Source organism: Octopus sinensis, linkage group LG18 (assembly GCF_006345805.1).
Source record: "Octopus sinensis linkage group LG18, ASM634580v1, whole genome shotgun sequence".
In the NCBI taxonomy this organism is placed as follows: Eukaryota; Metazoa; Mollusca; class Cephalopoda; order Octopoda; family Octopodidae; genus Octopus; species Octopus sinensis.
Window position 1 is genome coordinate 2,617,267 of NC_043014.1, and position 12,911 is coordinate 2,630,177.

At 39.9% G+C, this 12,911-nt stretch overlaps 1 protein-coding gene across 4 annotated transcripts in view; it reads right to left on the reverse strand.

Moving 5' to 3' along the window:
* Positions 1–1,502: 1,502 nt before the first annotated feature.
* The window catches only part of LOC115221330 (neural Wiskott-Aldrich syndrome protein), a 61,460-nt gene continuing 50,051 nt past the window's right edge, over positions 1,503–12,911 (reverse strand). For 2 of the 4 annotated variants that reach the window (XM_029791500.2, XM_036510646.1), the window contains 4 exons: positions 7,909–8,086; positions 6,363–6,874; positions 5,024–5,126; positions 1,503–2,933 (listed from right to left, as the gene is read on the reverse strand). In XM_029791500.2, coding sequence (XP_029647360.1) covers positions 2,869–2,933; positions 5,024–5,126; positions 6,363–6,874; positions 7,909–8,086 — 858 coding nt within the window. In that variant the 3' untranslated portion in view covers positions 1,503–2,868. Of the gene's footprint in view, positions 2,934–5,023; positions 5,127–6,362; positions 6,875–7,906; positions 8,087–12,911 lie in introns of those variants that run through there. The other 2 variants (XM_036510647.1, XR_005002734.1) reach the window with 2 other exon arrangements.

The window sequence follows — 12,911 nt, forward strand, 5'->3', positions numbered from 1 at the left end:
AGTTGAACCGTCCAACCCATGCCAGCATGGAAAACGGACGTTAAATGATGATGATGATTATTAGTATTATTATTATTATTATGTGGTGAGGAAAACAACAAAAGTTAGTGGCTGATATTGTTAGACATGCGTTGCTGAGGGGTTAGCAAAATACACAACATCTGTTGTAAGATTTTACTGAACGATGGACTTACCTGAAACTCAGGGTGTTACACTGTGGGACTAAACCTGGTATCAACAGGTATGGGTGATACTGTACTACCTCAGTTCAACAGGCTAAGCAAGCAGATATACAAGGGGCACAAAGGTTAACGAACATGGGAAGATAATTAAAAGCAAGAGCAAACAAAAAGAAAAAGAAGCACAATGAAATTTGTGTACGAAATTAATTTAATTTAATTTTAAAAAAAAAACAAACAGAAATTATAAACAAGTCCCTAAATGACATCTGGATATTAACTGGATATTATCTGGATCTTAATGGAATTTCTGCATTAACTGAATAGAGACAACCACAAACAATATGTATGTGTGTGTGTGCATGAGAGAAACCACAAATGGTATCATTTTATGCTTGTTTTCCATAACTGCATCGGTTGGAGAGTATGGAAAGTTGACAAAATGACAATGAGATTACCATTTGTGGCTCCCCTTCTCATATATATAAAATTGTCTATATATCAGCATGTATGTATATATACATACATACATTATATATATATATATATATATATATATATTATATTTTAGATATTTCAATTAACCTGAAGATTGACTGTAACCATAACTCGAATTGTACAGCCATGAAACGATCGTAGTGTTTTACTCTTTATATTTTATTAAACTTTTAATACTTTTGATATTTAAAATAACATAAATTAATTTTATGTATTGGCTTGTTTTTCATTGTTTGATTTGCCTAATAGTGGTTTTATCTCTAATTTAATATAATATATATATATATATCTGTAAATTAATGTTACCATTATACAATAGTCAAGATAAAACTCTGAGTTTCAGATGCCGAAGTGGAAATCCACAACACCATCTCTTCGGTTATCTGGCCATCTAAGAGATTGGCTATTGTATAATGGTAACATATTAATTTACAGATAAATTTCCTCTATTTACATAATATTGAGGTCTCTTTCTTTCTTTTGTTATCTTACCGTTTTTACCAATATATATATATATATATATATATATATAGTTTGTATGCCATTGTCTATATGAATTGTCTGCTAACCACAGAAAGATAAAAGATTGTCTCTTACTAACATGCAGATAACATCACAGAGTTTTTATATATATATATATATATATATATATATATATATATATATATATATATATATATATTACACACAGACACACACATATATACGTGGGTGCGTGTGTAGTATATACCCAGAGCAAAAAATGTCAAACAAACAAAAAAAGCATCAGATATAAACTAACAATTAATTTCAATTAATTGGATTCGATAAAACATTTTTTTTTCAAAAATCATCTCCCCCCCTCCTCTGTTCTTGTTAAGTTCTAGCAATTTAACATACCAGACTTTACACAAAATAATTCTTTTCTGAAGAATTTACAATGATAATGCGGAGGGGAGGGGAAGAGGGGGGAGATATGGGTGGGAGGAAGAGGAGTAACGGGGGGAGGGGGACAAGCTCCTACCCTTCCGGTCAATTACTCAAATAATTTTTTTGTTGTTGATTAAAATGACTTTTATTTTGTTATACATACATATATGACTATATATATATATATACACACACATATATATATATATATATATATATTTTTCTTTTATTCCATTTGTAGTATTTCCAGAGCAGCAAATTTTGGCCATTATGGAGATGGGGCATCAATGCTTTAAAAATTTTTTTTTCTATTTATTCTTTAAACATTTTTACATTCTTATAATAACTACCAATTTTTTTTTTTTGTCCATTTTTGGTAAGCACTTCAATAAGAAGTGATCTGCCATAGTTTCTTTCAGACAGGCAATAACTTTTATCAACTGTTTCCCTCCTGAAAGAAGGGGGGTGACGATAAAACAAAGTCAACTGAAGTTAAACCACTTCGACTCAAAGACAAACCATAACCCACCCCAAACCCCTGCCTCCATGGTAAATATTTCTTCTGAAGTTCTGCCAATTCCAAGAGTATAACAACCTTTCTGCAATATCTATAATACAGATTCGTTTACCATTATTATTATTATTATTATTATTGTTGTCATCAGCCATTTTATTTCCAAGGAAACAAGCTTCTGTTTATCTGATGTGTGTGTGTGTTGGTGTGGTCGAGGATGGAGGTAGGGGTGCGCATGGTCATGATTAAATTGAAATTACAAAATACATGGTTTTCTTAAAAAAATTTACAAAAAAAAAAAAATTAAAAAAAAAAGAAGTTGGTTAGAACTCGTTTGGAGAACTGGAAGTTTCTGGTTGGTTTATATATTTTTTTATTGTATGTATTATTGTTGTTGTAAGTGGTGGTGGCAATAGTGAAGGGGGAAGGGGTGGGGGAACGAGCAGCGAAACCGTTTCCCACTTGACGACAACGTCGAAGAAGTCCTCGGAATATTCTCGCGGTTGTCCTGCAGTGATTAGTAACAATAGTAGTAGTAGTAACAGTTGGTGTTGTGGTTGTAGTAGTATGTCAATGAGCAAATGTGTGCAGACTAATAAGGCAAAATATATAGGTCCTGCACACACACACACACAAAAAAAAAGGGATCTGGTATGCAGGACATTCGCTTCTCCACCACCACCATTACCATTATCTCCATCATCACCACCACCACCACCACCACCACCACCATCATCATCCTCAGTAGGTTCAATACCAACTTCTAATTTAGTCGTCCCAATCATCGTCCAAATTTTCATCATCATCGCTGTCTTCCTCATCACTTTCACCATCTGCAAAAACAAAAAACCAAAAAACAAATGAACAAACAGATTTTTGCGAGGTACATCTTTCTCTTTTTCTTGTTTTCTTTTTTTTACTTGTTTCAGTTCCTTGACCACTGGACATTTAAAATTTTTTTTGAAAGCCTGGTAGTTAATCTTATTTCTTTACTACCCACAAGGGGCTAAACACAGAGAGGACAAACAAGGACAGACAAATGTATTAAGTCGATTACATCGACCCCAGTGCGTAACTGGTACTTAATTTATCAACCCCCGAAAGGATGAAAGGTAAGGTCGACCTCGGCGGAATTTGAACTCAGAACATAGCGATAGGTGAAATACCTATTTCTTTACTACCCACAAGGGGCTAAACACAGAGAGGACAAACAAGGACAGACAACCGGATTAAGTCGATTATATTGACCCCAGTGCGTAAATGGTACTTAATTTATCGACCCCCAAAAGGATGAAAGGCAAAGTCGACCTCGGCGGAATTTGAACTCAGAAAGTAATGGCAGACGAAATACCGCTAAGCATTTCGCCCGGCGGCGTGCTAACGATTCTGCCAGCTCGCTGTCTTCTGTAGTTATTCTCTCTGTATCTTTTGCTGAACTGCTAAGTTATGAGGACAGAAATGCAGCAACAACCGGTTACGAAATGGTAGTGGGGGACAACACAAACACACAAGCACATGTGAGTGTGTGTGTGTATATATCATCATCATCATCATCATCATCCTTTAACGTCCACTTTCCATGCTAGCATGAGTTAGACGATTTTGACTGAGGGCTGGCAACCAGATGGCTGCACCAGGCTCCAATCTTGATCTGGCAGAGTTTCTACAGCTGGATACTCTTCCTAATGCCAACCACTCCAAGGGTGTAGTGGGTGCCACTGGCATGGGGGCCAGTAAGGAAAAGTTGTTAACGATCACGCTTGGATGGTGCCCTTTTACGTGCCACCGGCACAAAAGCCAGTTGGCTACTTTGGCAACGATCACACTCGGATGGCTGCTCTGGCAATATATATATATATATATATATATATATATATAGTAGTGAGTTCGATTCCTGCACCAGGCAGCGTGTTGGGTTCTTGTGCAAGACACTTTATTTCACATTGCTCCAGTTCACTCAGCTGTAGAAACGAGTTGTGACATCACTGGTGCCAAGCTGTATTGGCCCCTTTGCCTTTCCCTTGGATAACATCAGTGGCATGGAGAGGGGAGGCTACTATGAACGGGCACCTCGAATGCTGGTCTTCTGTAAGCTTACCTGGACCAGTGCCTTGGAGGGGAACTTTCTGGGTGCAATCCCATGGTCATTCCTAACCGAAGGGGGTCTTTAGCCTTTGTGTATCTCTTGTTTCAGTCATCAGACAAAGCAAAAACAATCACTTGGGTTATATGTGATGCTTTGAGGGCAAATCAAGACGAACGTCTCCAGTCTTCTTATTCTGCCACCCAGAAGGCTAACCCCTGAACAGTACTGACCAACAGACCCTTAAGGGTGTGGCCAATGAAGGAACCTCTCTATAGTGTTTGCTTGATCCTTGATTTGGCTGTTAGAAAGAGCAGCCATATCCTGCAGAAATCAAACACTGATGTAAATGGAAGGACACACTGGACAATGTAGCCCTAGGTAAGAAAAAAGTTGGAAAGGTCATGGCAAGATCATCTTTGATCACAGGTTGGCTGGATCAGGGCTGTTTGATGGGTGGGGCGGGGCGGAGGGAGGTAAACAAGAACAACAATCACGTCCTCTCCACAACCAACAAAGGAGGGAACCACTACAAGGTCATTCAACCTGCTAAGAATAGCAGTTAAATCTCCTTCAAATCACAGATGTGTCTTGAAAAAGAGGAAGGACTCCTTGAATATTGTACTCCTAGATGTACTATGCTTCAGAGAGGGACAGGGCTAGCTGGGAGTGGAACACTTTGATTAGAGCTGACTTCAGAGACTAACTCCTCACCACCGCCATCACATACAGAATCATCATCATCATCATTTAACGTCCGTTTTCCATGCTAGCATGGGTTGGACGGTTCGGCCAGGGTCTGGTAAGAATAGAAATAAATAAATAGAAAATGTTATTTACCAGATCCTTGCAAGGTTTTCTTTCTGTTGGCCAGTGCTCGGGACAATGCTCCGACAATTCCAGTGTCCTCAATGCCAGGGGACTGCGGGGTGCCGGCTTCCACCTGCAAGTGAGAGGAGGAAAGAGTAGAGAGAGAGAGAAATGTAGAGAAAATAATGAGTGGAGTGGAGTAAGTAGGTGGAGTGGAGTGGAATGGATTGAGTGGAGGTGATTGGTGAAGAAGGGAAATGTGAGAAAGGCGAGGAAAACATTGAGTGTGAATAACAAGATGGGAAACTGGAATGAAACTGGAGAACCAGGTTTAGAGTAAACCAGGATGTACGATCCAGCTGCTGGCTCTGTGGTACAAATGTCTTGCTTAAAAAATTCTGAATTAAAATCTTCCACCAAACCTTAGTCACAATTTATGTTCTTAATGATATCTTAATCTTCCTAACTTAATGATAACGAAATTTTTTTACTAAATTCTTTGTTATATTTGAAATCAATTGAAAGAAACACAGCATCTTAACAGAAATATGGTAACAAAAGGGTTAAAATATATAATAGAGAAACAATTCCTAATCCTTTTGATACCAACCTGGCTGAAACTGCCTCTGACTGAGTACAAATGTCTTGTTTTCATAAGTTCTGAATTAAAATCTTCCACCAAACCTTAGTCACAATTTATGTTCCTAAAACTAGCTTAATGATAACGAAGTTATTTTACTAAATTCTTTGTTATATTTAAAATTAATTGAAAGAAACACAGAGTATCTCAATGGAAATATGGTAACAAAAGGGTTAAGAAAGTTAAAGACACTTTGGATACTGTGGTCCTAAATACAGGGTCTGTCTTGAAATAAGACATGATGGTCACCAGGGCCAGCGCTAGTAAGTGTGGGGCCCAATTAGATAATTGTCAATGGGGTCCTCTACTCTACAAAAACTGAAGATCGATGTTTTATGCTTTGTGCAGTACACCAGTCCTAACCAAAAGGTGTTGAGGGTTTGAGATTCCACCATTAGCCACAATGAAATAATAGAAAGTCATCATGGTGTCCTCTGCTCAAGTGTCTGTGTGGGGCCCAATTTGAACATGTCCATCTAATTGGCTTAAAATTAACCCTGATGGTCACTGCTAGACAATCTTTAATCTTAAGCCTATTGAATAAGGACTGACCTGAGCTAAACAAGAGAACAAATGCAAAGGAAAGATAGAGAGAGAAAGAGAAGAGGTAAAGACAGAAAGGGAGAGAGGTGGAGGTGTGTGTGTGCATATATATATATATATATATATATATATGGGAGAAAGAGGGAGAGAGAGAGAAAGAAAGAAAGAAAGCAAGCCATAGGTTACCGGTTTCAAGTTCTTCATGCCAATATTGCGGATCTCACACATGAGGTTGCCTCTCTTGTCCTCAGACGCCGGCTGCGATGAGCTGTTGGGGGTGACCTTCTTCAGCTGTGCTCCACGATGGATCTCGTCCAGCAGGGCCGATCGATTTGAATCGCCCGAACTCGGCCTGCCACCGTCCGGCTCGGACCTTCCGGGTTGGGGTAACGGGGGTAAGCCATGGGACGGCGAGCTGCCGGCATCGCTGCCTTCCACAGACTGCTGCCGCTGCATGGGGGGTGGCGGAGGAGGGGGCGGCGGTGGAGGGGGAGGAGGGGGAGGCGGCGGAGCGCCAGGAGCCTTTGGGGGAGGCGGGAGGTTGGAGCGTGCTGGCGGCGGCGGCGGGGGAGCAGTGGTGTTTCGTGTAGGCACTGAACGAGACGGGGGCACGGGAGCTGTGGATCGACTGGGAGGCACGGGTGGTGGCGCAGCTGACCTTGCTGGGGTCGGTGGCCCAATATGACGAGGTGGTAGGGCTGAAAGGAGAACACACAGAAGATTACACACAAAACATTACTGCTGTATAGGCAACAGTACTTTCTCACCACCACTACTACTACTTCCATAACCACTGGCACCAATATCACAACAGATACATACCATTCTCCCACCACTACTGCAACAATAAAAGTACTGCAAGAGCAGAACTAAACTACCATAATACTCATGACCTGTACACTGCTTAAATAGTGGCAGTGCACTGCAACGACACTGGCAGTGCACTCCGGTGGCACTGGCCGTGCACTGGGGCGACGCTGGCCGTGCACTGGGGCGACGCTGGCCGTGCACTGGGGCGACGCTGGCCGTGCACTGGGGCGACGCTGGCCGTGCACTCCAGGCGACGCTGGCTGTGCACTCCAGGCGACGCTGGCTGTGCACTCCAGGCGACGCTGGCCATGCACTCCACTCCGGTGACGCCGGCAGTACAATACAGCGAACAATCACTTATTTACCCAGATGTCCACCCAGGCAGAAACACATGCACACACCACTCAGACCGTTACTACTCAACCCATAACGAACTCCAAGAATATTTACCAGCAGCATCATCACCATCACCACAGTCTATGATCAGATTGTGGTAAGAATGTGTTTCTGATTACATAGAGAGAGAGAGATGCAGATATACACAAACTACGCTGAGGCATTTTGCCCCAACATTTTGTGGTGATGGTCAGCTCTTTCTGATCCACACAGAGAAACAGAGGAGAGAGAGGAAGAGAAGAGAGACAGAGAGATAAAAGAGAGAAGAGAAGAGAAACCCTTACTCTTATTACAAAGGGACAATAATGATGCCGTCTGTCCTCCCCACCTCCACTTACTGTGGGACGGTGGTCAACTGTTTCTCACTCACACACACACACACACACCCAGAAAGAGAGACACACACACACACACACACACAGAAAGAGACACACACACACAGAAAGAGACACATACACAGAGAAAGACACACACACACACACAAACTGAGTATACTGAGGTAGTTTGTCCCCCGCTCCGTACTTACTGTGTGGTGGGGGCGGCGGATGCTGTTTCTGGTCCATCTCCTTCTTCACGGCATCGATTCCTCCGTTCTTTTCGACAAAGTCGTAGATGAACGTCAGGGTCTCCTTGTCCACCTCCTGGCTCGACGCCAGACCAATCGATTCCAGAAGCTGTTTCATGTGTTCTTCCATCTGATTTATCTAAAACAACAAGAACATACAGTAGCAGTAGTAGTAGTAGTAGTAGTAGTAGTAGTAGTAGTAGCAGTGGAGGAGGAGGAGGAAGAAGAGGGGGACACAAGTGGTGCAAGACATACAACATCATCATCATCATCATCGTTTAACGTCCGCTTTCCATGCTGGCATGGGTTGGACGGCTTGGCTGGAACCGGTAAACTGGAGAGCTGCCCCAGTGTTGGTCGTGTAGATATTTACCCATTTTCATCTATCCACCTACCTATCCACCTACCTATCATCATCATCGTTTAACGTCCGTTCTCCATGCTAGCATGGGTTGGACAGTTCGACCGGGGATCTGGGAAGCCAGAAGGCTGCACCAGGCTCCAGTCTTATCTGGCAATGTTTCTACAGCTGGATGCCCTTCCTAATCACTACAATAAATCTCAAATATTGCAAAGCCATGCTCTGGATTGGATAACACTCTAAATACATCCTGTGTCTTCGTTGTGTAGAGGAAAAAAGGGCAGGGTGGTGTCCCCTTACAAATCATTTCCAGATTTGTTGAACCCTCACCAGAGAAGCAGTAGTACCCAGCTCCCTTCTTTTACCAACAGCATAGAACATTCACCACATATAGAAAGTTATCCTAAGTTAAGCTAGCACCGTAGTGGATAGTCTAATTTGCATATTTCTGCATTAGATAACTCATCTTTAACTAAATACATTTTACGCACACACACGTGGAAGTTATTATCAGGGATAATGTTATCAAAAACTTAAAGGCATCAAAAACAGTGGGTCCTCCCAAGCATCCTTAGAATACTGTTATACTGGCCTTAATGTTATCAGCCAGTTATTGTTATCTAAATAGCTTCCCGTGGAACCTGGGCTGAGTATACCACTTCTACACTTAATATTACACACAAGCAGAATCAGGAAGACAGTGTGCAACCGTGACAAAGCTGGACCTTTGGAATCATGGTTACAAACCATCCAACAGGCTTCTGTACAGTTTCCGACTGTCCGGTTTTATTTACAAGGCTGGTATTGGCCCAAGGGTGCTGGTGAAGATCCTTGTGTGTGATGCCATGATATGGGACTAGACATGACACCTCATGGTTGCTCGAATAATTAAGAAGTTTCTTTAGTAACTCTGTGTGAGTATTCTTTTGTTTTTTTACTTGTTTTAGTCATTTGACTGCAGCCAAGCTGGAGCACTGCCTTTAGTTGAACAAACTGACCCCAGGACTTATTCTTCGTAAACCTAGTACTTATTCTATTGGTCTCTTTTGCCAAACTTCTAGGTTATGGGGACATAGACACACCAACAACAGTTGTCAAGGGATGTTGGGGGGACAAACACACACACAAATATATACATATGTATAATATACGATGGGCTTCTTTCAGTTTCCATCTACCAAATCCATTCACAAGGCTTTGGTCATCCTGAGGCTATAGTAGAAGACACTTGCCTAAGGTGTCACACAGTGGGACTGAACCCAGAACCATGTGGCTGGGAAGCAGACTTCTTACCACACAGCCCCTCCTACACCTATTGAAAAAATTGGAGACAACAAGAAGGGGTACGGTTGGACATTTAGTTCTAATCCCTACAATTGTTTCCAGGCAACGTAGTCCTCCAGATATGCAGGGAATTGATCAGGCAACCGCTACCCTGCATTATGAGAGCTGAACCTACGGAATCAATATTTACATGTCACCTGAGGAAACACAATTAGATTTAATAATGCAGGGAAACGGTTGCATGATCAGGTACCTGCATGGCTGGAGAACTACGTTGTGTGGAAACAATTGTAGTGACTAAAAAATAAATGTCCAACCACTCCAATTTTTTTCAATTACCTATTCACACACGACAGAAGCCCAAATGCAAACCTGGAAGTACACATAATACCACAACTGGATAGTATAGGGTAAATCTGAAGGTGGATGAACTCTATACTGTACTACGTTTTTAACACAACATGCCATAACTATATATATATATATTATATATATATATATATATATATATATAATATATTATATATATATATATAATATATATAAAACAGTTGCAGTGTGGAAGGTGTTTATAAGCCATTTAAGAAACGCACAAAAACCATTAGATTCACTTCAACATTTAAATTTATTTGACGTTGATATGCAAGTACATCTCTGTAATATATATATATATATATATATATATATATATATATATTATATATATATATATATATACCGGAGTAAACACATAAATGTGAAACAAGGTGGAAAAAAGAGTACTCAAATACCAGGAGTAGAGTAATATGCTTTATTTAAAGCAGCAGAAAATTCAACAAAACCTGTTACTCTGAGTTTCACGTTCCCGTTCGTCAGACAGTTTCTAGCAAAAACTGTCCGACGAACGGGAACATGAAACTCAGAGTAACATGTTTTGTTGAATTTTCTGCTGCTTTAAATAAAGCATATATATATATATATATATATATATATATATAATATATATATATATAAAGGTGTTATTATTATACCACTTCCTCTTGTATATTGTTTATCATAAATGTTGACACCAATCTCTCAGACGATATATATATATATATATGTGTATATGCATGCAGATAGTGTATAGTTTAAACACTATCTCTATATACTTCAGACGGCTGATTTGATTTCGCTTCGGAAGTGACACAAGTACCTGACATTGATAAGCCACAGCAATGGCAAAATATGCATCTGTTGCTCAGGGAGTCACTTCTGGGGGGCGATTTTGTTTCGCACAAGTCTGAATCACACTGTGTTGTTTATTAACACAATATGTCTTTAAAGGTATTTTCCCTAAACAAAAACTGCAGCCTCTCGCTTTTTAACAACATATATAAATGTTATATTGATAACATTTCTACTAGAGAGTTGCTTTCACTGCATTATTCAAACACACACACACATAAATATCAACAGTTTCTGGGCTGAGCTAGATTAGGGACTAAAGGCGAAACATAACTGATGATTGTTGGTGTCCCTTTTATCAAATGTGTGTATATATGTTTATGTATATAAATATATATACACAAATATACACACACACAGTTAAAAGAAAATGGAGATATGGCAGTTAATAATTATTATTAACAAATTAGAAGCAACCATCCCTTTACGAGGTTAACATATTCTCTAATTAAATTTATATATATATGTATATATGTGTATGTATATATATATACACAAATACACACACACACACACACACAGAGTTAAAAGAAGAAAATGGGGATATGGCAGTTAATTATTATTATTATTAACAAATTAGAAGCAACCATCCCTTTACGAGGTTAACATATTCTCTAATTAAATTTATATATATATACACTACCTAGAATGTAGACAGTAAAGTATACACACTGTGACAAGTGTATTATACTACAGAGAGGGTACAATATATCTCAAATGACAGCCAAGGAAATGTTTAGTGACATAACATACATACAGACATGTAGGCCACTACACACATCCACTAAACATACACATCCACACAGATTATACATGGTGACATTACACACACACAGATATCTCTCTCACTCACACACATACACAAATAATGAAACAATATTGATTTTTTCCAAATGGTATTTCGTACAAAATCTACATGTAGGATGGTTTTACTAACATAGACACATGGACTGAGCCATGGAGACAGAGGAAGGAAGAGAGACAAAGCAAAACACATGAGGACATGGAGGTACAGGTAGATGTAATTAACACTGAATCATGGAGACACAGACGTCCTCTAAAGTACACACATAGAGACAGCAGAAGTACTCCAAGGCACAAATAGACATCATGTAATGTAAATTAATACATACAGGTACACACACACACAGAGGACATTTGATAGAAGCAGGCACACACACACATGCTCAAACACACACACACACACACACTGAGGACATTTGATAGAAGCAGGCACACACCACACACACATGCTCAAACACACACACACACACACTAAGGACATTTGATAGAAGCAGGCACACACACACACACATGCTCACAAACACACACACACTGAGGACATTTGATAGAAGGAAGCACACACACACACAGAGAAACATTTGATAGAAGCAGGCACACACACACACAGAAACATTTGATAGAAGCAGGCGCACACACACACACACACACATACACAGAAACATTTGAGAGAAGCAGGCACACACACACACACACACACATGCTCACAAACACACACACACTGAGGACATTTGATAGAAGGAAGCACACAACACACACACACAAGGATAATGGTTAGAATGAGTGAGAGGAGACATCTAAGAAGAGAAAAAAAATGTAGAGAAAGTTGAGAGCGGAAGGAGTTTTGTGAAAGAAACGGGAGAAGAAAGGATATTCATACAACAACAACAGCAGCAGCAGCAAAATCGGAAAATAAAATCTACTGAAATCAATCAGGTAGGTAGCAAGCTGTCACCTGGAATGCAATGATGTCACACAAAGGCTAATTGCAATTGGTAGGAAGGTGTTAGTTTAGGGGTTTCATATTGAAATCATTGCATAAGAAATCAGTTTCAAAAACACAAACAAAAAATTAAAAATAAAAACAAAAAAAGGGTACCAAACAAACATGAACCAGTAAAATCAACTTTAACCCTTTAGCATTAAAAAGGGCCAGATCTGGTCCAGATATTCTACCTGTTTGATGTTCAAGCTGACCAGATCTAGCCTCTCACACTTACCCTACAATGTCATTGTAAAAATGAACAATCACATCGTCAGACTCTCGGAGTTATGAGATAATCCAGAATTAATTTCAAAGCAACGTGAAACA